Raw genomic sequence first — 26,452 nt, forward strand, 5'->3', positions numbered from 1 at the left:
CTACAATTCGGCACAGTTACGCGTAATTCGTGGGTCCCCAGCAGAATTAAACCGACATTTGAATTCAAAGTCTGATTCACATTTTCTTATTTTTGCAAATATTGAACACTGTAGTGTCCTGAATATGCCGGTGACTAAATGAATGTATTTTACATTTACTTGTATAGGAGGCATTTGTCAAAAGCGAGGACAGGTGAAGATCAAAGAGCAGAGTCAGCCAGAGGTCCTGGAGTAACTGAAGAGTAAATTTCCAAAACTTGCAGCGTGCATTTTTGATGTGTTTGAGATCGCCAATGACCTAAAGCCATATGCTTCCTCATCATATATGTTACAGTACTGGGAACTGAAACTCACTCAGTCCTCATGAAATCCAGCTTAATACTTTAATTTCCAAAAAAAGTACACAGAAATGGTATTTACTTACGATATAATAACTGCACAAAATTAGTTAAAAAAAAAGATGGCGGATGAAGAATGTGTTGAATTTAGTGAAAATGTTTCTGAGTCAAGAAAAAGGAAAAGACAACCAGAGAAATGGAAAAAGAATATAAATAAAAGTGCAAAATATAAAAAAGAAGGGAAGCAGCCTAAAATTTCATGTGAACACACTGGAGTCAGATTTGCAAAAGGACAAAAGATTGTTTGTCAGGCCAGCCAGCTAACAACAAAAGATGTCCAGCGTAAGTATATATTAAGGTCTAACATTTTGTCGACGTACTCTCCTGTCAAGCCTGACATATATAACGCTGATGCGAAAGATACTTACATTTTTGTTGGTTTGGAAAGAACATTAAATATCCTTATTATCGGTACTTTTCTTTGATTCCACTGTTTTATGTCCAGTAAGGACAGGTCGTCTGTATACCGATGTGCTGAATGACAGTACTAATATGGTATAAAATTTCACATATTTTAGTAGGAATGAATGCTTTTGCATTAACCATTTAAGTCGGTTTTTTTTTAATCTTATTACTGCTTTAATATTGCTTTTTAAAATAGTTTAGACACTTTCATATATATTGTAACTTTCATATATATTGTAACTTGTAGAGTTCTTCAATCAACTTTATGAAAGTGGTAAAGCTGATCAAGATGCATTCTTGCTTCTGCATCTGTCATCAAGCGTCCCGAAACGTCAAAGAACACGTGCCGACTGTGGCAGAAAAAGACCAATACAGACGAAGTATTTTATTAGAAAAGCAGACAGTGGTTCACCAATACGTGTATGTTCTGCTGCATTCTTATCAATAGCATGTGTTTCACGATTTCGACTGAACAGACTTGCCAAACATGCTATCAGTCATGGAGGAGCTCCTAAAGAGAAACGTGGAGGAAAGAAAATCAATGAAACTGATGAAACAGGAGTTCTACCAACAATCAACGAAGTTAAAGCTGCGAAAAAGAAAGATGTTGAAAAGCTGATGTCTTACTTTGCCGTCTCCAAAAAAGCCAAACATTCCTACAAGGATGGTTTGTCAGCAAACAGCAATAGTTCCGATGACTTGGAAGCAGACATCAATGATGATAAAGAAACATTTTTCTAGTTTGATATAATATTGCAGCCATTTCAATCAATACCTCTTTTTTCAAGCATTTATACTTTGTCATATTTTACCATCCTGCAAATGCCAGAGACATTGATATTTAATGAGTAAATGATAAAAAGTTCAGATGACTTAAGCAGTTACACACACACACATCGTTACTGTTTTTTTTCTGCCCACCACCACCACCCCCACCACCCCCACCCCCCTCTTCGGAGGACAACTTTATTTTAAATTAAAGTGTAAAGACATTCAATTCCAGGGTGGCCACTCCGAACTCACCCACCCTACTACTGTGATTATGCAAAAAATAAATATAAATATATAAAATATAGATAAATAATAAAAAGAACACCAATCATGTATGTGTGTAACTCTGCTTAAGTCATCGTTACATCATTACTGTGAGTTTTGGAAATTTGCTGTTCAGTTGAAGTTAAGGGTCTTGCTGAAAAGCCTGACTGGCATCACTCGACCAGCCCGTGGGAATTGAGCTTGTGGGCAGAGAGGCACAGAGCCACACACACTTGACATAGGCATTCTCCTGAGATTTTCACATACTACAGTGTGGGGTTCACAGGGAATGGTGGGAAGATAAAAAAATTACAATCCAAAAAAGGGCCACCATGTTAAGTCAGATGAAAACGGCCAAACTTGTATGACGTGTCCACTTTCCAGTGGTTCTGGAGAAGAAAATGGTCTGTCTCCACACTTTCCGACTATAGTATTGTCTTAATAAATTCCACCATTACATACATATGGTACATACTTAATGTATTTATGTAGCGGTTTTTGTTTTTAGTATACGGAATCAACCGTTTCAAAATCAATCTTAAGAGTAATGTTACAAGATTTACCACCAGATGGCGATAATTCACATTCATGAACACTTCTGGGTGTTCATATTACCTTCCCCAGCCAGTTTTGCTTTAGGAATTCTCAACGACAAATGTTACCGTACAGTGCACTATAAAATACCCATAATGCACAGTGTACAGACGACGTACCCTAGGATACTCCTATATACCACAATGCAATGCTAACATGACGTCTACTGTCAACTGACCTCTCGCAATGCAAACAAGATGGCGCGAGAGGGTAGCTATGAAAATGTGAACACATTTTTTGAAATCTTAAAATGGGACTGGTAATACCGATCTCTGCAAAGACTGAACGACAATAATTAATAGTAATACAATAATCCATTTAGCTTCATAACGCCGCGGGTAAAATTTTATAATAATTTAAAATTAATTATAGACTTACACATCCATCTCCTTTATTCCGTTTATGTTATCGATATATTTTATTTGCAAATGTCAGCTTTCAGAGGTTGCTAGGAGACCAACACAGATCGTCTTGGAATTTAGTCTCTGAAAATGTCGACTTGTTTCACTTATTCCCTGCATCGTTACCTGTAGACTTTTAGTAAGTGAATAAACCATTTCGAATACATCCTTGGGTTATATGGCAAGTAAAGAGCAGACGCAATTCACACAGTGTATCCAACAGCAGACCCCTGCACAGACATTTTGGGGGCAGTAACTCACGCCAAAATGCCAACCCCCTCCTCCCTGGTGCTAAATAGCTGCCCCAAGCTCTAGGCCTATTACAAAGTATCTTTTTGTTAATCAAATTTCACACGTATTATTGCTGTTTCCATGCAGTGAAAGGGCGAAAATAATGTTGCTGTCTGCAAACTGGATGCAAAGCATCAGTTATGTTAGCCCTAGGTTCTGTTTTTGAAGAGACATATGGATTTTGATTGTAATTGAAAGCTTTCAGATTCAAATTAAAATTGTCATTGTCAGACACCACCAACACATAATGGTTTGGTTTCAGGTTATACGGTGTGGTTTTATGAATGGACGAGAGAAATTAAAAAACGTTAATGACAAATCAGTTGACATTTGTCTAAGGTACAGAAATTGGTGGTAATCATATGGGTAACAAAAAATGTATTGTGCTTTTGAAAAATTCAATTTCGTTCAGTAGTATCAGGGAAGGCAAATGCAAAACACTATTATTTTGGATTTCTTAGAAGCATAGAATATAAACACTATATTTGTATTATTTCTATTTTTGTGCAAGAAAATGAAGAAAACAAAAGAAGCATATTCAGAGATGAAATTGGTGAAACTTACTCAAATAATATGGGACAAAGCTTCCTTTTTTATTTTATCCCAGAAAGTTCTATATAATTTTATTCAGTCTTTGACTCTGCTATTTATTCAATCATTTAAAATCAATATCAGACCATACATATGGATGAGTAAAATGCACCAGATGTTCCACAATCTGTGAAGTTTCTTCTGTCCAGTTTATTAGCAGCATGACCAACGATCCTCCTGAAAATAGAGGGGGCAGCTGGAGGTGCCGAGTAACAATGTAAAATTTAAAAAAGTGCATAATTACTTGCAAATAGGGATCATCTAGTCTCCATATATATTATTCTTGTTTTTGGTTTCACTTGGGTCAAAGTATTTAATAAATACATATTTTGTAAGCAGCATTTATATGTAGAAAATAAAAATAACAATTCCCGTGAGTCTTTTTTTTTGCAAGTCACACCTGACACTTCAGAAACGGTCCCCTTCTCTTGTGTAGATCGTGACCCTGCTTCCCTTCCCCCGCTGTCTCATTACCCAGCAGAGATGCAGTAATGTGGACACAAAGGCTGTTGTTTGTGCGGGATACATACACTGGGCCTGTCTACTATAACATTCCCAACCCCTTAAACATTTTCAGCGCAATTCAATACGTTTCCTAATAGAAGTTCCGCAATGGAGGTTAAGTACATGATGATTTAATTTTATTAATTGTGAGAAGCGGGATATTTTGTTTTACAGCTTCCCCTAAAAAAGAAATATACACATTTTTTTCTCTTTTCTTGTCAGGAGGCGATCGCTTGAATAGAAGACAAACATTGTTGTGGATGGCTTCTGTTGTGTTAATTTTATGTTGTGTTGGGCTATGTAGTCTGTATATCTTCCATGACCACTGTCAATTTTGCATCCTTAAAGCACAGCACACCATTGAACATGGATACATGCCACAAAAAAACCAAGATGCACCTACGTCAGACACTATGTCTTGCTTTGATTGCCCTCTTATCCCATTACCTTTCTTCTCATCTGCTTCCCTACTCTATTCTCCCTCCTGTTTTGTCTTGTTTACTGGCCCGTCACTTTTAAGCAAGGGCTGGTGCTGGGTCTTATCTCCTTTGGTAATGTCTGCCCAACTGGAGGGTGACACAGTGCATTTGAGCAAAGCCAGTGTCTGAAAGGGTGGTACAGAAACTGTGAGGTGGGTCGTTCTTGGAGAGTTTGCGCTTTTATTGGGATACCTGGCGCTAAATCTTGAATGTTCTGCGGCCCTGATTCTGAAGATTGCGATTTGGCTTTGGTTGCCTTCAGTTGTGTTCCAGTTTGGAATACATGCATTTTGTAAATAGTACCTTGGCGTATCTGGTTTTCTTTCCAGCTCAGGTTACACCGACGGTGATATTCAAGATATTTATTTAAACAAATGATACTTGCTGGTTTCCTTAGATATCAGCTCGATCAGAGGATATAACAATTAATTCATTTAAACTGCATTATATTTGGCTGGGTGGAAACCTACATGTGTAAATGGGGTGGAAATTGAACACACAACTCTGGAGACACGGGTCTTCCATGCCGTCTTTCAGTTCACGCCTGTCAGTACACTCCTTTTATCTTGTAAGTTCATTGCTTATTGTGAGGGGGTTACCCATATTTCGGAAAGTCTTTTGTAAGACAGTTTCTTCATCATGTTGTGGTTGGATCCATGTGATCTAACAGATGATTGTATATTAAATTCCTCATTTACCCAGCCATGATTTTTTTTTTCTTGGAATTCCAGGACCTCGTCCTTATCGTTTTCTATTCCTGACACCTGACAAATGATCCTATTTATTATGGAACTGAAATTCATCACTCACATCGAGGCGTAAATGTTTTACTAATCCATGTCTGTGTTTGAAACAGTAATACAGTAAAGAGACACATACGCAGCACCATCTGGTCCAGTCACCTTCTTCACGTCTCCAGTATGAAGGGATGCTGAAGCAGGTCCCAGGCAGCAAAGGGCATAGCGGAGGGGAACACTACCGTACCGACGGGGTGGCAGAATATCACAGCAAACTTCATTATTGTACTTACCAGGGGTGTAACGGTACACAAAAGTGACGGTTCAGTACGTTTTTGGTGTAGCGGGTGTAAAAGAAACAAAACATAAATTGCTTCTTTTTTCCTTTATTAAACAGTGATTTACTGAACAAAGTATCACTGTCTTTCATAAATAGAAAGTCATACTACTGCAGCATACATATGAAAATTAACATTTACTTAAATGTAAATCAAAATATTCTCGCAAGTAAATAAAAATCAATATCCAATAAGGTGCCCATTTAAAAAAAAAAAAATACTGTACCTGATCTGCACTGTATTCAAATTAGCATATTTTTGGTTTGTTTCAGAGAACCCTGGTTCCGTATTTGGGCTTTGCATGTTCTCCCTGTGTCGCTATGGGGTTCCTCCTGATACTCCAGTTTCCCCCCCACAGCCCAAAAACAGGTTTCATGTGTAAGTGACTGGTGTAGGAGAGTGCCCGGTGATGGGTTGATACCCCATGCTGGTTTATTCCCAGCTTCGCGCCTGCAGCTTCCTGGATCTCAATGGCCCTGAGTAGGACAAGCAGTTTAGAAAATGGAAAGATGGATGAATGTTACACGGGTTTTAAAAGCATTTTGTCGGGCCTCATAGCTCCATATTCTCTATTCAACTGGAAGAAGATAACTGTGGACTCAGGATTGGTATCATAAACATCAACAACCTTCAATATGCTGATGACACGACACTTACAGTGGAAAAGTAAAAAGATCTTAAGACCCTTAAATAACTGCTAAAGAACAGAGTGAAACAATTGGACTAAGTTCAGATGTGAAAACAGAAGCTTAATTATAAAGAAAAAATGGATAACAGTGGCTGATGCTGCCTGCCTATGACCATGGCAACGGATGCTAACCATACTGTTGACAGTGAAGAAATAGAGACACAACGATTAACAACAAATAATCCAGCAATCAAGATCTAAATCAGAAACTGGTATTTGGCATGAAGACCAAGACAGAAGGCAGAACATTCTGGAGAAATGCAGTCTATATGGTTGCCAGGAGTAAGTTTTAATTTAATAATAATTTAATATTTAATATTCAGGAAATAAGTTATTCTATAATTATTGTTACATCTGGCCCGGTATCCAATTCGCTATTTACCTGCCACAGGCATGCTCTCCCCTCCCAGCCAAATGACTTCAACACATAATCATCCACACCTGCTCTCAATATATTTAACTTATGCCTGATGAATGTCTTGTTGCTGAGTTTTGAGATTTAGTATCTGTTCTCTAGTTCTATGGTATAACTCATTGTCTTGCATCATGGTTCCTAATTGCCCAACCTTGTTTAGTACCTCAAGCTTTAAATACCGATCGTAACACGAGTTACTTTCAGCCGCTACGAACCTCGCAGAGAGCAACCCAAGTCAGCACTGAGTAGGCTATGTGGAGGCGCGGACCGGTCGACAGAAAACCGGGTGTATGCAGTTTAGGGAGTCCTGCCTGGGACACATACTGAATCCAAAGTTAAAACGTTGTTTTTTTTTTTTATACCGGCGTATTGTGTCACACAGACAAAGAACTATACATATGTATATGCTAACGTAAGTAGAATTCCAAAAATCCCCATGAAAAACCATGAAAATTAAAGAGTGTGATCAGCATCAAATTTCTGATTGTGGGATATATGCGTGGTGTATGTTTGGCCTTCCCATATATTACGTGGATAATACTGCACAAGTATCTGGCATAGAACTCCAGTATTTGGTTTAAGTATGTTAAGACTTACATAATTTTATAATAGGGCACTGGGGTGTAACAGGGTGCCCAGCTCACGTGTTTAACGTCAGCTCCATTTGGCAGATCATAAGTAAAATGCGTACAGCGGTAATAAAATAGCCGTTTATACATTCAGACAAGCAATACGAACGGTGCCATCTGAACATCTACATCGCCCGTGTATGAAAATCGTTTTCCTGGAAGCTTTTCTTCTCACAGCCCCAGCCACCGGAAATCTATGGGATGAGGCAGCACGTTAGTCAGGGGCAGATGTACGGAAAGTTAGTGTTACGTACTAAGAGACGTTCCGCAGCGACCAGTGATTGAGTCAGTCATCCTCCTCTTATGTCACGTGAAAATCGAAATTTATACATGCCTTGTTGAAAAAATAGCAAACGTTACCCAATAGATTTCGGGCAGGGGCGGCTCGGGTTTCGACACTGACAAGGATGTGTTCCGATGCCATGACGTCACTAATGCCCTGCGCTGACAGTCAGTCAGTCCAGAGATGCTCTGAGCACAAGACTGCGGCATCTTTCACTGAACGGTTCTCCGGCATATAGCATCTCTTTATTGATATTTCATCCATCCTCTGCATTAACCCCCCATCTAAAACCCTTTCTCTTCAACCCAATAAGTATCTTGATGCGAGAACCGAAGACCGGCTAGAGAATACTTTTTTGATTTTTCTCATCAATTTCTTTTCATTTCCCAGGGTTCTTTGTTTTCCTCACATCTGACATATTGCCTTTTTTGTTTTCCATTTTTGTAGCATTTCTTTCTACGAGAAGACCGTGAACGTTCACAGAGCTTGAAACGGATACGTGAGATAAAATTACCAAGAAAAACTACAGAACGTAACGACATAGGTATTATTAATATTATCATCATCATTATTATTATTATTAGTTCTACTTGGAACTGCACATTAACTGAGTGGAGAGCAAGAGGGAAGGCATTCGTTGGATTTTTTTAATACAGACGTGACGTTTTTTTTTTCCTACCCAGCATCAAGCTTTCCTTGAATAAGGCATCAACAAACACACAACGTATAATTCTGCTGTTTGGCAAGAGGGGATAAAGCGTGCGAAGCCCTTCATTGAACACAACGTCAACTTCGAATTGCTACGCCATTCTAATTGTTTAACAGTTTGCTTTTTCGCGTTCGCCTTCGAATCACTTCAACGAATAACCCAGTTTGATTGAAGATATTATGAAAATGATGGCAGGTGGGGCAGTTCAACAGAACGGGATTTTCTCGAATCCTCACCATCACAATCAACAGCCGCACATGGAGTCCGATCCCCCAGATTCGCGCAAAAGACCGCTGGAGACCCCGACAGAAGCCAGCAGCACAAAACGCACAAACACCGGAGGTAAGAAGGAAACTGGAGGCTTAGAGGTCAGTTATAAGGGACCAGTAAGAAAGTGAGCAAAGCTGCATTGTTACAACTGAACGAAAATCAATATATATTCCTGTATATTTTGCGCTGTCTTTAATTGTCTTTTGTCTTTCTTGCGTGATTGCTGATATTAGTGGCGGCATGTCTGCACTCTCGTTCTTTGACTGACGATATTTCATGGTAATGTCATGTACTGTCGTTTATATGGTACATTTAATGAAAACACAGAATTAATCCACAGACAACAATGTGATACATGCAATTTTACCTTGCTGGAGCATTTTACGTGATAAAACTGAATTATGCTAATAAAAACTAAAAAAAAGGTGAGCTAGGTAGCTGGGATTTGCAACACTTATATCAACAATGGTAACCATGCCTTTCTAGACCCTTTGTCGTAACGCTTCAGTAATCACTCGGTCCTAAACAAATATTCATATAAATGTATCATTTTATTTTTCACACCTAGTGTGTAACGTGCTTGAATATTGCAGAAATTAATGAACCTTGTTTATATAATATTAATTCAAACTATATAGAAAATGGCATTCCGGTTTATATTGTTTTTGTAAAAGAATCTGATAATGTATACTTCTGAAAATTATTATTTTAAGTGCAACAAACAATTAGCCAATAGACTATAAAACAACTGAGTCTGTCATTCATGGTAGGGGACAGTGTACATGCAAACTGAAAGTATACGCGTCTGCACTTTATTTCTGATATATAAAAATAAAAATGGAAAGTTACATATTTCTATTCCATCCCATAAAGCCTCCAGGCCTTTTAATTGTTGCCCAACAAAGGGTGTTAACACATGATTCGGAATGATACTGATACTTTAAAAAACTTAACACATAGAAATAAGGGAAAAAGAAAATAACTTCAAATTTAATAAATCACTTTAAAACTCTCCTTTTGAAATATCAGAGGTACAAATTCTAAAAAAAACAGCAGGCTGTCTAATTTTTTTTTGTAGTGAAAATCCTTTCACCAAAATAACGTGCTTGTAATACTTATTTTACATAATTCCGTAAATTTCAAAATGTAATTATACAGAACACAACTCCAATTCTAATGATATACTTTATTGTGAAATTAGTAGGCAGAAATCTGAATTAGTTAAGTATGAAATTCAATAAAGACCATTTTAGAACATGGGTGGCATTGTTTTTCCAAGGGAAGTTTGACTGTTGCTATTGCAGTTATAATAATTTGGAACGTAAAATGGTTCCCTATAGTAAACATTACTTTTAGGTCCATAGAAGCATACTCACTCCTTACACTCACCAAATCTGATAACGGGAAAATGAGGCTCTAATTTCTATAAATTGTTATGGGGTTCTATGTCAATGGGATGCATTTATTCCATTTTCATCATTTTGTTCACTAAATCCAATTTCCCTTTTGATAAAGGAGTCGGTAATCCCAGATGAGTGATTCCGCTTATTTTGAAGTTCTAGTCGATCATGACAGCTCCTGCAATAGAGACCCACCGAAGCTCCTCTTAAATGAACAATTCCATTATAGTTACTGATATATATATATAAAACAGCTTTTCTGTGTTATAACAGCATTCTTATTTGAATAGCCCCCACCCTGCCTCGACTATGCTTATAGTGTTGTCTTGGAATCTCTAGGTGTACTTTGCTAATTTTGATAATGGAAGAACTGGCATGCATGTGCTTAGCTTCTGGAAGATGATGAGAAAGGGAGGTAGATGCCCTTGCTGAATGACGTGAGGGGACTGTGAAAATGCCAGGTGACTATAAACTGGAATGATACAGACAAGTGCATATTGGTTTCTGCTATAGAGGGGTTGTGTTTATCTCGTCCACTTGTACCTTATGTTGCGACAGAATTTTGATCACACGACCAATAATATTATTGCACATTTTACTACTACATCGCTTTCCTTCACAAATACGCTGTATTTGCATAAGAACTTTCGTCAGATTTTCAGGCAATAAAAAAGCTATGAATGTGGAATATTGTCTACATACAGACAGAAATATATCCACCTATAGTCCTAAATATATTTTCTTCCAGAACCTCTAAAATTAGCTCAAAGCGAGATGATACCCTTTTCGCTGCCACCCTCACTCCCTCAGCCCTCACAGTTTGACATGTCTTCACTGTTATTTAAATCTCCTTCTGCATTCTTTGACTTAAAAATGCTTTTTTTCCGGCTCCATTGTTTATACGTACTTTTTGTTCGCCACTAACCACCATATCTCCACCTCCCCGTCCATCATCCGCCGCCATTGATGAGTACAGAAGCCGCATTCGCCGCATCCCATCGATCCGCGATGCTCGCTTGAACATAAAGGGGGCGCTGCTTCGGGTTTTTTTTTCTTTTCCTTTTTTTTTTTTTAAACACTGCGTCAAATAAAAAAAAAATGTATTGTTTGGTGTGAGAGGCGGGGTAAGATGGCAGAAGGGAGAGGTTTTATTGGATATCCGAGGTGTCTGTCCTCACATTGCGGTAGATTGGAAGAGAACGTTCGATGAATATGCATGAGAGCATTGAAAAGAGCATTGCAGTAAGGTACGTTACACTGCGAACGGTCACGATTCCAACAATACATGCCACCATTTCGAAAACTCGTATGTTCGACATTTAGGGAACATTCAGCTCCGGCAAAACACAACCAGATTACGGCTTGCTGTAAGGTGAATAATGGGTGTCTTTATGGCCTGTCATGTCGGATTCATTTTTTTTCCCTTCAGATTTGTCCCTCATTTTTTCTTATTTTCTTTTGACACAATCAGGGACACTTTTACATGCGAAAAGATATTATTTGAAAGCTGGGGCCAAAGGAGGGCAAACACATAGACAACTGTAACTTCAGCTTTTATAACCTAGATTAGCTCAAGTTCTCTAGATTTTCTGCCACCAGCAAGGCAGTTAAAGCCAGCACCAGATATTTATTCCAGAAACTGAGACCCAACGTGAGCTACAATTCCAGGCTATGGCAGTGGTTACCTCAGTGTTACACATAATAAATCACTATTATTACAGTCATTTTTAATCTGTGAACAACAAAGACACAAACAGCTGCCAGGTCATTCTACTCCTAAGAATAAAAACATGTTCAACAGTGTATAGCATTATGCTACAAGAACTTTTTTGTCGTTATAATTTTTTCTTCCTAAACAAAACCTGTCCTATATTTTTCTTTTTTTGGCTAACTGGTATAAAACATTGAATTGGTGATAACTTAAGAAAGATAACAAAATGATTACAAGAAATGGGATAATAATAAACAAGAAAATATTGCAATATATAAATTATCAAGATATTTTTAACTATGCTTATTAATGTATCATTTTATTGTATTCCTTTAGTTTTCTGATTTTCCCATTATTGGTCAGGGAAAATTAAACGGAGGGATGCTAATGGAGGGTAAATGAGTAGGCACAATGCAATAATTGATCTTATGTTCAGACATCCCTACAATTGAAATGCAATTGATTAGCGGTGGATTTCACAGAATTGATTAAATTTTGACATCCGCGTGCAGATTTACGAGGGCCATGTGAAAAGCAGAAAAACTTAAATTAGCCCCAGAGTCTTCCAGACAGTTATTTTAAAGGAACTTTGAAGTGTGTCATTGTCTACTCTCGGTTACCATAAGCATGGCCACTTTAACAATGAATAAGTAATCAACGTCTGAGAATCGTAAGAAAAACAAACAACATAGCTATTTCTTATATGGTAGGTGGACAAAAATAAAAAAAATAATGTTTTTTAAAAAAAAGAACAAGGAGAAGAAAAATTGGAAATATAGCATGTTTGGGCTGTTTATTAAAATTAATAAGGATTTTATAAGAAAAGATAAGTAAAGGTAAATAGGCACTCATTAGCTTTGTTTCACACTGGTGGTTTTGGGGGCAGCCAAGAAGCATGTTTTTTCAATAACCACTTAGTCACCATGTTACGTAGAGCAAGGGACCCCCAGCAGCTGGTCATGATTAAAGGGGGGCACCTTAGTTACATAAAATGTCACTCACTGGGTAAATAAGCACTCTCCTGAATTAACTAAGACTGGACGTTAACTCCCACAATATTTGTTTTGATTTTTAAGGAACTGGCATCATTTTTATTTCATGAAAAATTTACAAATGACAATAAATATATTAATTGTGTTATTAATATATTTACAGTATAACATAAAATATATAGTTTTTTTTTCAAATATTATAAATATTATGTGAACAATTAGTACAAATGATCTTCGTAAAAAAACACCTGTGTTTCACCAGAACTATTGCTTCTTATTCATCAGTCTGAAATAATGATGAGAAAAATGATAAATGCATAAAGGAAGATATTTGATGTCATTTCAGTGCAGATTCAAACCACAAGGTTCAACCTACAGGTTCCAAAGACAAGAGCTTAGCCACTGAACCAGCCCAAACCTTAATGTATAAATGTGGTTTTGAGCTTTTTCTATCATAATTGTATATTACACAATATTTTTCATGTTGCCAAATTTGTTGCACACAGTGAAAATTAATGCATAATGGTGGTATTTTGCCCTCAAAGGTTTTGGGAATCACTTTCACTCCTTTGAATAGTAAGAGGGAAATGCAATGTTAACATGTTGTAGACTTTTGTGCTATGAGTGGGTTAGGCTTGCTAATAACCCAGCATCATTTAAGACCCAGTAACTTGGCTAAGCAATATGTAGAAGATAAGGAAGCTAACATAGACACAAAGCTTCCAATTGAAATGCATTTCATCGTAGTTTTTTCTTTGACACTTGGTTCATTGGTTTTGCTTATATTTTTCTATTTATTTGTTATTTTGGACAAAGAAAATAGCCAAACTTGTGTTGACTTGTCAGTTTCTTCCTTTTGAAGTGAGAATTGTCCAGGAAAGTGATCTTGATTATTGTCATCCTGATTTTCGATTGTTTTTTATATATGTAGTGCAATTGACTCGACTCTTTGCATTTTATTATGCTAGGCTAGACTTGATTTAGCTCTGGAATACTCTAAACAGAATTATAACCAGTATCATTATCTTTATAGTACTCTCAAGTATGGAGAGATTTCTGACTTTGGATATGCAGTTGAGGTTTTGTGCCATGGATTTCCAGCATTTGTTTACAATTCAAGCATTCCCATTGCCATTGGAGTACGTTTCTGTATTGCAAATTGCGTGCTTACATAAATGGAGCGTCCCATTCTTGAAAATTATATTTAACTGACCTGGTAGGGCTGTTTTCTGAAGACAGGCCATTTTTAATATTTTATTTGCCTAAGGAATGGTAAACGAAAGTATTATATATATTTACTTGAACTCGAACAAAGATTCATCATTTGTCAAACTTATGGGAGAAATATATGTAACATGCTTAGCTTTGTGATGTCAAAGAAAAACGAGATTCTGATCCACAACTGTATATGTACAGTAGAAGAAATTTGATGTAGTTCTATTTTGTAAGCATTGTTGACTTTTGGCTCCAAAATTAATAATTTGGAAACTTTAAATGTTATACACTGAACCTTTGTTACAGAATAGGAGCCAAAAAGATACCCACATATCTGCATTGTTCATATAGTCTTAGTATATGTGGACAAGATGGCCTGCTATGGAATGCAAATACAAGAACAGGAACAGTGGGATATCTCATCTGCCACGTTTCTAGGCTGTCAGTGACCTGTATGCAGTTGTTAAATAGAGCAGCCAGGACATTTTTGCACCAATGGCTCTGCTACTTAATCATCTGGTGTTTCTATGAGCATCCAGGGACATGTCCAGTGCAGGCACTGAGTACAGTGATTCCTTTTACTAATCTTGAAATCTTACGCTTTCATTGTTCTGTGAAAACAATGCAAAATTTTAATATTTTAAAGGTATTCTAGTACAGCGTGATTGAGAGTACGGGTTGAATATCTTTAATAAAAATGACTATCCTTAATAACAAAGCCAAATTTACACTCCTTATAAGTGTGTCACACATAGATTACTCTACATTATTGCCTGCATGGTATTATTAATCAACACATCTTATTTTAGGTTAACTTTGCAAGGAATGTGAAGGTTATGGCTCCATTTCTAATACTTTATCATGAGTGACACATGTTTGACGTGGCATGTTGGCACAAATGAACTACAAATTATTTGAGGGAAAATATTTTTGAACAATTATGACAAAGACATGCCTATGGTTGCCATTGTAGGCGTGCATTATTATATTACAATTGCAAGTTTTGAAAGAAATATCTGTCAGGTTTATGTTATTGTGCTCTGGGACATATTGCTGCTCTCAGAAATTGGTAGTTTAAAGACGGTAGTTTGTCCTTGGTGTGTTATTGCATTAGAGATTGTGCTCCCTTGTGTACGCACATTCAGCTATATGCTTCCTAGAATGGGCTATGGATCATGGCAACTGTAATTGGATGTGGTGTTACTGAAAATTGATGGAAATTGATATATCAGAATATTTGTGAATACATCGTGTAATGGGAACAGATAAAATTAACTCCATCCAAACTAAAATGAGGCCAGTCTTGCCTTTATTTAGAATCTAGGTCACTGCAAAACAGATTCTGGTTCAAGGGTGAACTGGAATACTCTGAAGAATTGGTTACAAGATCGATTTGAACGTTCTCGAATGTTTTTCATAATTAAAAGATCCAAAAATGATAAGTTGGTTTTGTAGATTTGCGCGCAAATTTTTTATGCAGTTTTCTGTGTATCTAAATGAAATAATTTCACATATGACTTAAATAGTGAGCTGGACTTTTAAATAAATATTGCTATATATTTACATTAAAAGTAACAGCTCTACACTTTAATTGTTTCTAATCTTTAGCTACCCCTCAATCCTTGGTAATATGGAAAAATAAATGATCTGAAGTTGGGGCCCCGAACTATTTTCCATCATCAACGGAAATCCAGTGTCCACTAAATCATGGTATAAATTAATAATGTGGTATTATATAATTCACAGTTAAAGGCCTTAATTCACATTCCAGAAACAAAACCTGCAAATGTCTGTTGCTAACATTCATTGCAATAGTAAAGTACCAATCATATGTCTTGGTCCCGCCTCCTCTAGTTGCTTAGATCCACCTCCTGTACAATCTGATTGGTTAGCTCCCAGAGCCAATCATAGTTCCTTCTGCCCTCATAACGTTTTTATGTAAGTAAAACTCCCACAAGCTAACTCAAAAGGTTGTTCCAAGCTGTACACAACACAGTCAGAGGCCATAAACTCATCCTGTTACCATGCACAGCCCAGTTTGAAGCCACCACGCATCCAGATGGCTACGAAAGGACCCAGTTGGATAGTGCAGGCGACCCAGGGGATATCAGAGATACGTCCAATGCATAACAGAGCTTGTCCAAAAGTCATCTACAATAACGTGAAAGACTAAAAACAGCAAGAGAGATGAGAAAGAGAGAGAGATTTGTATGGATTTAGACCGGTTTTATGTGTTGTTTACATACGTTTATAGTGATTCATAGTGATCTGAGTAGCCTATATTTATTATTAGCAATTTGAAAAGTAATTCTAATTTGGACCAACAGTTATTTTAGTGCTGATTCATGAAACTTGCAAAATAGTGAATCTTCTTATTTTATCTGCATTTCAAAATCTCCATTTTTAGGTGCCTGATATACAAATTAATCAGGACATGTCTGGATGTATTTCAGTGCTTTACTTGCACTGACATAGTAACTCATTTGGAACAATCTTTTGAATTATTTAACCTTCCATATGCTGTAGCATGGAAACACAACAACTCAAATGCAGTGGCAAATGAGAGAGTTTATATTATAAAATTTCAAAGAAACTAAAGTAGCTGCAATGATGTCTCGTTAAAAGGACACTAACAGCAGCAAAAAGTGACAATAGGCAAGTTAAAAACACCAAAAAGTGAAAGCTACTAAAATTGTCACCAATGTCCACTGTTAGCAATATCTTTTTGTCGTTAATTTTTAATAATATTTTTTACCAAAAGTTTTGATAAAAGATTTATCTTTCAGTTAATTGCATTAACCCGATACAATGTAAAACATAACTGACATGTAGGTAATATACATAGATAACCGAGGTATACAGTGTTGGGGAGTCATCACAGAAACTATGTTCTGTTTGCCTTGTTAAGTAGAAGTTACAAATTAAGCTGGAGTTCAAGTTGCTTTTGTTTCTCAGTTCTAGAAACACTTTTATATTTTGTATTACATTTTCATATGAAAATATAATGCGAAGAAAATATTGAAAAGACAAAAACAAGCACAATTATTAATTTCCAAGGGAATTTTCACCAGCAGAAACAGATTCTCCAGGACTGAATTTGGACCTGCCTGATTTATAAGTAGTCTAGCCCTGAAAGAACCCATCCAGGAAGATGCTCTCTGTTGGTGTGTGTAGAGTGTGCCTCTGTTTATGTTCTTCACTTTTGTCTTACAGAGGAAGGCGAGTACTTCTTGAAAGTGTTGATCCCAAGCTACGCGGCAGGCTCCATCATTGGCAAAGGGGGTCAGACCATTGTCCAGCTGCAGAAAGAGACAGGGGCCACTATCAAACTGTCCAAATCCAAAGATTTCTACCCAGGTAAGCACCTCATGCAGAATTGCTTTGCATCTGGGGAGTCACATGTTACATTCTCAGTATCTAGTTAAGATTCCACTCTGGAATACAGGCAGTTCCCAGGTTACGAATAAGATACGTTCCCTCAGTCTGTCTTTAAGTTGAGTTTGTTGGCAAGTCAAAAAATAATAATACAATAATAATAAAAGTAACTACATACTGTTCTGTACCTTGAGTCGACGAACCACTGAAGCCACAAAATGTTTTCATGAGCGTCACAAAGTAGCTATTATGAACCATTGTATTTAACCCAAGTTTTTAATATAATAGGCTTTATGACTGGCCGATCGTAAGTACGAGTTTTCTGTAAAAGTGAGATGTTCTTAACCCGGGGACTGCTAGTAGATGAAAAAAGGTCTTGATTCTAACTTGACTTTTTTTTTTGGCTTAGTTAATATTTCTGTGTGAAATGCATGTTGGGAGATTTAAACATTACCATGGAATACTATAATTGCACACTACTATACGTACAATAATACCGTTTACTTGCCGCCCTGACTAGCAGCTCTCTGTTCAGATGTTGCTCTTAAACCGTTGTATTGCTTTTAGCTCTGCCGCATTCAGTGCATGTCACGGTTGGATAGAAGGGATTCCAATACAGGCTAATGCTCTTTCTCTGTTTCCTTAACACCCCGTCTCCCTATTGGGAAGCCAAGGCCTTAGCTATAGCAGATGCCAGATGCGGGGCTGTCCCTCTTTCATCAAAGCTGGCAGCCGCGAGCAGCTGGTGCTGAGAAGCAGCTAGTTGATATGCAAAGAGGAAAAGAAAGGGGGTGATGGCTATGGGGAAACTTTTGTTCTATGTGAGAAAAGAGGGGCGGGGGGGGGGGGGGGGGGGGTGCTGTTTGCATGGGGGTGGGGGGATGCGGACTGCTTCCTTCTGAGAGTAGAAATGCTAATAAGAGCTGGTTCTTCCGGGGTGTCAAGTCAAAGAGTGCACCTGCTGAATACCCCGGGAAAGGAGCGCGGGGGTGTCGATTGTTAGGCGGCCAAAGGGGATTTGGGGATGGGCTGTTGGGAAATGTGCATCGCGAAGGCAGAAATGGCGCAGGGATTATGCTTATTCATAGAATACCAGCATTAAAGTCTGACATAATCTAACTGATGATTAAGTGTTAGTGAAGGATAAACAAATATAAACAATATTAAGACTTTTATCCAAGTGTTGTCAAGTTCTGATATTTTAGATCAGTCTGTTTTCCCTTTGCCATGGAAAAAAAGAGAAAACAATGCTGATATTTGCTTTCTACAAAGTCTGCTTTTTGTGTTTTACTTGCTCAGGTTCTCGCGGCATACATTCCATTTGAAATACTGTTCTTCACACAAAGAAGAGAACCCTGAGTTTTGCACTTCATTTATTCTGACTGTCATGCTCCTGCACCCCACAGTTTCCTGACCCTTTGACTAAAGCGTAGCAGAATATTAAAGCTTTATTTTAATCCTCTGCCTTTTGATTGCTTTTTCATTATGTAATACCCTGCCAGCTCCCTTGCATTATAGACATCACCTATTTTCTCTGTGTTTAAGCCTCTTATCGCATAAGCCTTTTTACTGAAAGATAAAAAACCTGCATGCTACATATAGCCCAAACTGGTGTTCTGTTTGTCATATACCTTAAGAGATGTCCCCGCTTATATGCGAAATGGTTATCTGTGGATTGGTGGTTTATTGTTTTCCTTAAGAGAAGTGGAAATTAAGTACTTAACTATTACTGGTAATTATATAAGTGGTATGTTCAAAATACCGTGAGTGTTTTTTAAATGGGAGTTATCTAACAAAGTACAGGTCTGTTTCACATTTTCAGGTTTATGTATGTAACATTATTACTAGAATCTAGTCAGCGACCTATTGGATTTGCCCCAGCAGTTGTTATGGATGCTGTTAGAGCCATGAAGAGAAAATGAAGGGTGAACAAGCGCATCATTGTGCATAAGACCAGTAATGTTGTGTTTATTGATTTTAAGTCCCGGCATTAAGTCTAAACTCTGGAACAAGAATATGGAGAAAATCCAGCTGACAGACAATATTGCAAATAATTGCTGTGATATTGCTCATTTTTATGTGCACTGCTAGTGATGAGCATGAGTTACTGGAATAGCTTAATTAGGTAAAATATATTGAACAGGATTTTTAGTTTACAGCTCAATGTTCCATTTGGACCATAGGCGTTAGCAAAATGTTGCTAAGGCATCATGTATTGCTTTAGTTGACAACAACACACATTAGATCATACCTTCATACTGTTTGCATGTACAATACCACTTGGGTCAGTTAATAACCCTTATACCTTATACCTTGGCTTCACTTGCAGTTCTGAATGGTAACATGTTTCTTCTGGCAGTACATCGTCTCATTAGCTAGAGCCTCACACCTCCAGAGCTGGGGGTTTCAGGTCCAGCCCTGGCTCTCTGTGTGTAGGGATCTCATTAGGGAGGTTCCCCCTGAGTTTGCATGGATTTCCCTCCCACAGTCCAAAAATATGCACTTATATGGTGGAGTGGCAGACATTACAGGATGTCCCCCTGCTTCATTTCCTGTTTTCTGGGATTGGCTCGAGTTTTGCCACAACCCTGTACTTGGTAAGTGGTTTCTAAGGAAAGAACAAATTCTGCATGGGGACAAACTTCCCCTTTTGGCCACTGCAAAAGTACATTTTAAAAATCTCCTGAAAACTAGAAAAAGGAGAAAGGGACTAAGAAACTAAATGATGGTGCATAGGTATTATTATAATAAATCACCTATATTTTCTTAAAATAACAAATCTCAAATTTTTTCAGTATTCTGAGGCATTGATGATGACACCATTCTCTAGGATTAGATAGGGAATGGAAATAAAAAGAGGTTCCCTTGATCCCAGTAGCTTTTGTTCTGTTTTCATATGTGACGTCAGTATAAACAAACAGCTGCCCCAACAGCCACTGGCTCATGTCTTCAGATGGTTGAATAATTCCTCTCCCTGTGTGCCAGTCAGTGCCTGTGCAATCCCATTGTGCCGAAGCCAATGCATACAGGCAGTACTGTTATAATCACTCAAAGATAGTAGTTACAAGGATGATTTTATTATCCTGCCTTATAATCCACCAGCACTAGAGGATCCCCTCAGTCGATCGGTTATAATAGTTGAAAAGGTCCAGTGATTCAGTCTGTAATTATTATCAGCCATCTGAAAACTGGAGTCTCCCTCCATATAGCAATGCACTGTAACCCACGTCGTTTTTATTAATTGGTTTTTGTGTATTTCCATAATTATGTATGGCCCTTTAAATGAATGAACACTGAACGTGAACAGCGTAAATGACAAATTTTCTTTCTATTGCAGCACATGCTTTTTATAACGGTAACTTATAGGGTTCATTTTTTCGTGCTTCATTTTGTTATTCTAGTCGCTTACGGTTAGATACGAGTTTTTTCTCGATTTCTTTGGATACAAAGCAACGTTATCGAGAGAATGGTGGGATTTTCTTGATGCTGCCGTGCATCACTTTATAGCTCTCTAGTATCTGCTGAATCGGAGGAGTGAGAAAGGGGAGTGCATAAGGTAATAGGTGAGATTACAGAGACAAAGGCAAACTATGTCTTACTGTCAGCGTCAGATATATGACGCATAGATCCATGCACTGAAGTGAAATGTCCCTCTCATTGGTCATAGTACGGTATGAGAAGTAATGGGATATGAATACTGGCATATAATATAGATACGACATTTAAAACTTGGACATATAGACAGAAAAAGAGATACAGCTAATCACCTGATTGCATTATAATTATACAATGTCATTGTTAAGAGAATATTGGGACATTTTAAAAGAATTTTTCTTTTTCAGTACAGCTACCAGTGACTATATATACCATTTTTGCAGCCCATAACCCAGTATTTTTCCTGTGGGAATATTTGTGCACATATTCACGATGTGAGTGACTTCACAAGTCCACGTTTATCCACTTCCAAGATTAGGTGATACTATTATAGGCTAAGCCTGCACTGTAGAATTGAGGTTTTATTCAGTGAAAAATGCAATGAATTGCCTATAGTCTTTAGACTGTTCTAAAAGTAGGTTATAAATAACTTTTTATAGGGCATATTTTAAATATTCAGTCAAGTAAATGGATATTGATTGGAGGAACGAGCCAGTGGTGCATCACATGATGGAAAAAAGTAATTTTCCATTAATTAATTATAAATTAATTATAATATCGTACCGTATACCTTGGGTGTTTGTATTGTGTTTGTGTCTGTAAGTATGTGAGTGTCTGTCTGTGTTTACAGTTCTCAAGTTATTCATTATTGTTTTCCTGTGTTTTTTTGAGCCCTAAACTCGCCTAAATTCTCGACTTTGATTTTATCCTTGTCATATATGTAAGGAATTCGTTTTCTCCCTGTGATTGTGTGATTTTATTTCGGGGACTCTTGGTTGCTTCATCCACAGAAATGCTGTTGACGTGTAACAGTTACCCCTTGAGAAGCAGCTATGAAGGGGAATTAATCTATGAGCCTTTTCGTGGGCTGACATAGTGAGTAGGGGTTTAATTCTTGTGGGTCAGTATTCCATAAGATTCTGATGGTGTTAGGATCAAATATTGGTAGAAAATGCTAACATTTGGCTGTAAGATGTCATTATTTTACAGATAACTAAGTAATTCATATAAAAAAAGATTTAATAAGCAAAAATATTTGTCAAGTGGCTGTTCTGTTTACATGACTTTGCTTGCTTATTTGTTTTAGTCAGCAGAGCGAAAAATTCCTTTATTGCTGTGGACCTTTGTTGTCCAAACAGTTTATGAGACAGAACAATTTATATTTTAATACATTTCAGTGTCATTCCTTGACTCATCATTGACCTGTTTTAAGCATTTTTTTTAAAAAAACAATTTCAATTCTAGTAATCAAAAGATGCCATTGTCAACGCAGATTGTTCATCCCCTGCATGGCCTGAGGCCACAGCCAAAGTCCAGGCAAATATCTTAGGTGAAAAAGAAAACAATGTTATCTCAGAATCCTCCATTCTGTATTATAGAAGGGAAAATGAATTAATTAAATGACTCGGGGGCTGCAGTGAAAAGGAAAACTTAGGGTTTTATGCGCAGTGCTGCCTTTTAACAAGCAGTCTGGGGGTGTGTGTCCATTAAAAATGATTCCATTCAGCACCTGTGATTTGTGGTTTGACTGGCACTCTTACCTTCTGGGTCCCATCTGAACCATTCCTCAAGTAGACCGTGCACCTGCCCCCAACCCCTATGACCCCCTTTTCGCTCCATTATCTCTAATCGCCGCTGAAAAGCCCTCCTGCTCTGATGATTCATTTCAGTGACAGCCCACAAAGACATCAGCTTCCCAAATGGCTATTTCCATACAGGACTGTGCTCTTGGTTTAATTGCACCAGATTGGGGGTCTCTAATTATATGTGTCCAGGCCAATAGGTGATTGGAGAGGGGCAAACAAAGCAACAGAGTAAAATCAGGGAAAAGTCCAGCCAGAGATTCCTTTTTTGTCTATTTTTTTGTAGATATAAATGACTGGGTGAGACCAGTTCTATGGATAGTATTGGAACCCTAATGTCTTGCGGTAATATGTCTGGCATTCTATTAAAAACTACGCGGTGTTTATTTGTATTTATTGTGTTTTTTATGTATGAATCTTCTTACATATTTCACTATTCACATTGTTCAAATGCTTTCTCGGTAAGGTATAGAAGAATGGCAAAGCCTTTCCGCTGTTACACACAATGGAGATAATTAATGTTTTCTGTCTCAGCCTCTGCAGCTGCATTAAACAGCCCTCACATGCCCAGCATGATCAGTGAAAATGGGAGATTATCCCCTTTAGAGTCGGGAAGGTTTCTTCCTTCGGTCTAGAGGCACCACTGACAGGACTCCTGCTTCTCCATCCTGTCTTTATCTCAAGCTACAATGAAACTTTAGAAGCTGGGGGTCAGCGGAGGCTTTCCAAGCTCCTTCGCCACAATTGGGGCTTTCATGCCCAACCCCCACTTCAAGCAGGTGCAGGGGGCTAATGTGGAACCCCAAGGTTCTCAGTAGCATTTCACATTGCCACCCTGGCTGACGGGCTCACAGAACTGACTGCCAAATCGGCTGAAAGCTGAATTTTGCCCTGAAAACAAGACTATCTTGGAAGATCTTGGCCTAAAAGCTAAGCATTGCATTATGTGCATAATTAATTTGCTCAAGGGACGTCTTTATCTAGGGCAGCTTACATTTTAATGTACAAACTGTCTCACTTCTCCAGGTGTGGTTTTACTGGACCAATAAAAACAGACAACAGACTTCTGTATCAAGATCAAAGACTCAACAGCAGATCTGAACCCATGGGCACACATAAGTTACTATAGATGCTGAATATCTCTGAAAGGCTTGTATTCCTTATGACTCTGATTATTACTGTAGTAATTCACATGGATTGAACAGTTCTTCATTGTCATACAAGTGGAGTTAGTCTCTGCCGCTAGGAGAGCTTACCATTCAGCATCGCTGAAAATCATGGCCCCCTATTACACGGTTATTTCTAATCAAAATCATGTGGTGAGAAATATGGATATCGGTACGGCATGGGCAAGATAGTTGATATTGTATGAATCCCCCAGGTTGAATGTTTTGAAACTCATTAAGGGGCATCAGTCATCTCTTGCCAGATGAACTTTAGGCAGTTTAGCGATACCTGACATCACACATGGTCTGCAAGGACAGCAAGCAGCAGATGTCTCATCCAGTTAACAAAAGCAGTTGGCTCTCATGGATTCTGACCTAACAGCTGGCCTGGTGCTGCTGCACCTAAGTGGTTTAAAATCCATGGCTATGAAAAAAAATAAAAATCACTGCCATTTCAGAGCAATGATTGCATATATGTTATGTTTAACGGGTGCAGGCAGGGTAACACTTGACCCCAACAAAATTAACCTCTCAACCCTCAAACTTTAAAAAATGAAATACCGGTATAGGATCAAAGAGAGCCAAGTTAGTCTTCCTATCTAAATGGGGACCATCCATTCATTTCTATGGACAAAACCCTAATCCCAATCACAACACCCTTAACCTCTACCCAGACCTAACCTTAACCATAAGTAACCACAGGTCATTAACCATGTGTCTTCTTATCTGACCAGGAAATTCAGCAGTATCTACTGCTTGCTACCCTTATACCACAATGATCTAGGGCATCACTAAATCACTAAACTGCCTTATATGCATCTGTGAAAAAGTTTGATGTACCTTAAAGTATTTTTTTTGTTCAAACTTTTCACACTGGGAGGTTTTACATAATATCAGCTACAATCCCCATTTGTTGACACTCAATAAAAGAAAAATGTCCAATATCTTAAATGCTGCTTGACATAAACTTTTGTTATGAAACCAATAAATCTGCAACATTTTTACTGCATTTAACAAGTGTCACATGACTTTCTGCGAGTTCTTTATATACAGAGGGCTGTTCAACATCACCATTAAGAAACAGTATCAGCTTCTACTTATCCAGTCTTCTTCCATTATATTTATGGTCCTCATGCTCAGAATATGAACGCTGAGTTGGAATGATTAGCCCCAACTAACAGAGGTGGACATTTCAGGTCCAGAAAGTAAAAATCCAAACCAGGATTTTGTTTCAACCAACCAATTGAGTATCTGTGACTGTTATGCTTCATGCCCAACTGGTTGGTTGAAACAAAATCCTGGTTTGGATTTTTATTTTCTGGACCTGAAATGTCTGCCTCTGCCTACCAGTTTCAAAGGTAGCTTATTGGATTCACAAACCTCTATTTGCATTTTATCAGACAATTCAGTTTCTTGGCTTCTTTCTTCATGGCAGTGGCTAAAGGAGTGACCTGGCGTATTACGTGGACTCAGGAGGCACACAACTCTTTCATTGATCTTCATAAGTCATTTACAAACGTTCTGATATGACCGTACAGTTCCCAGTTTAGTAGGGGTGAATGCATTAGAGGTAGGTCTTAGGGGTGTCTCCTCATGAAGGATGTGTCCTTCTGCGAAGCTACATTCCTGTGTTTTATATAGCTTCTGCTTAACCCTGCAGAATGTAACTTCAATGAGGGAAATGTGTAAATAGCATAACTAGCTTTGCAGAAACGGGGGCAATGACCAGAGGGAGCAGTGTACCCTTTAATGATTCTACCCAGCTATAAAAAGTTAAAACACCTGACAAAATCCAAGCCTCTTTGAATGGGTCATTATGGATTCAGTATAGAAGAAAAGGTCATCGTACCATTGACAAATGTCATGAATACAGTAAGTAAAGCAAATAGGAAAAGACAGTCTCCCTCACACATATCCGTGCATAACCATCGTGTGTCCCCCAAAATGCCTGTTTTTCGTGAAAAACCTTCCATCTGAATATGGCAGTGGTTCTCTAAACAGATTTGAAATGCTCGGCATCAAACTGTTTCCTCTGTCTAAATCAAGTAACCGCGAGAGACTGGGACTGTTTATGGGAGACACGAGCCTTTGGGTCCTGTGTTGAAAATGAGCTTCACTGTACATTGGACCATTTCCTATTGTGTTGTGAATCAGTCTTGCGGCATATCATCTGGCCATAAATGTCATTGTTTATATTTCTTTGTTTAAGCCAGTCGTCAGCACTATAGCCGTTCTAGCAATTCTGATTTTGTAATAATTGATGGGGCTTATTTGACTTGGAGGACCATTGTCCATTTTAATCACCATATTCTATTGGGAGCACTTATGTAGAAGGTCAAGAACTCACACACGTACAGCCACTTCTGTTTTTTCAGCTCAGTTCATTGCTTAGTCTTATTGTTTCTAAGGGTTTAAATCCAAGCATTGTTTCCTTTGAATACTGTTTTTTCTCTCTGAGTGAAGAAGACCCTGGACCTCATTTTGGCTCTGCAGAAGTTCTCACTTGTTTGATGCAAAGTCCAGTATTCTACAGCGAGGCTGGAACGATAGAGAGGCAATAATTATCTGCGGGAACCAGATACATAGCAA

General features: G+C 37.9%; 1 protein-coding gene across 1 annotated transcript in view; it reads left to right on the forward strand.

Moving 5' to 3' along the window:
* The first annotated feature begins 7,955 nt into the window (after positions 1 to 7,955).
* The window catches only part of nova2 (NOVA alternative splicing regulator 2), a 50,237-nt gene continuing 31,740 nt past the window's right edge, over positions 7,956 to 26,452 (forward strand). Inside the window, exons 1-2 of the mRNA XM_048980769.1 lie at positions 7,956 to 8,839; positions 17,299 to 17,442. Of these exons, the coding sequence (XP_048836726.1) occupies positions 8,677 to 8,839; positions 17,299 to 17,442 (307 nt within the window). The 5' untranslated portion in view covers positions 7,956 to 8,676. The remainder of the gene's footprint in view (positions 8,840 to 17,298; positions 17,443 to 26,452) is intronic.

This window comes from Brienomyrus brachyistius, chromosome 17 (genome assembly GCF_023856365.1).
Source record: "Brienomyrus brachyistius isolate T26 chromosome 17, BBRACH_0.4, whole genome shotgun sequence".
Taxonomy (NCBI): domain Eukaryota; kingdom Metazoa; phylum Chordata; class Actinopteri; order Osteoglossiformes; family Mormyridae; genus Brienomyrus; species Brienomyrus brachyistius.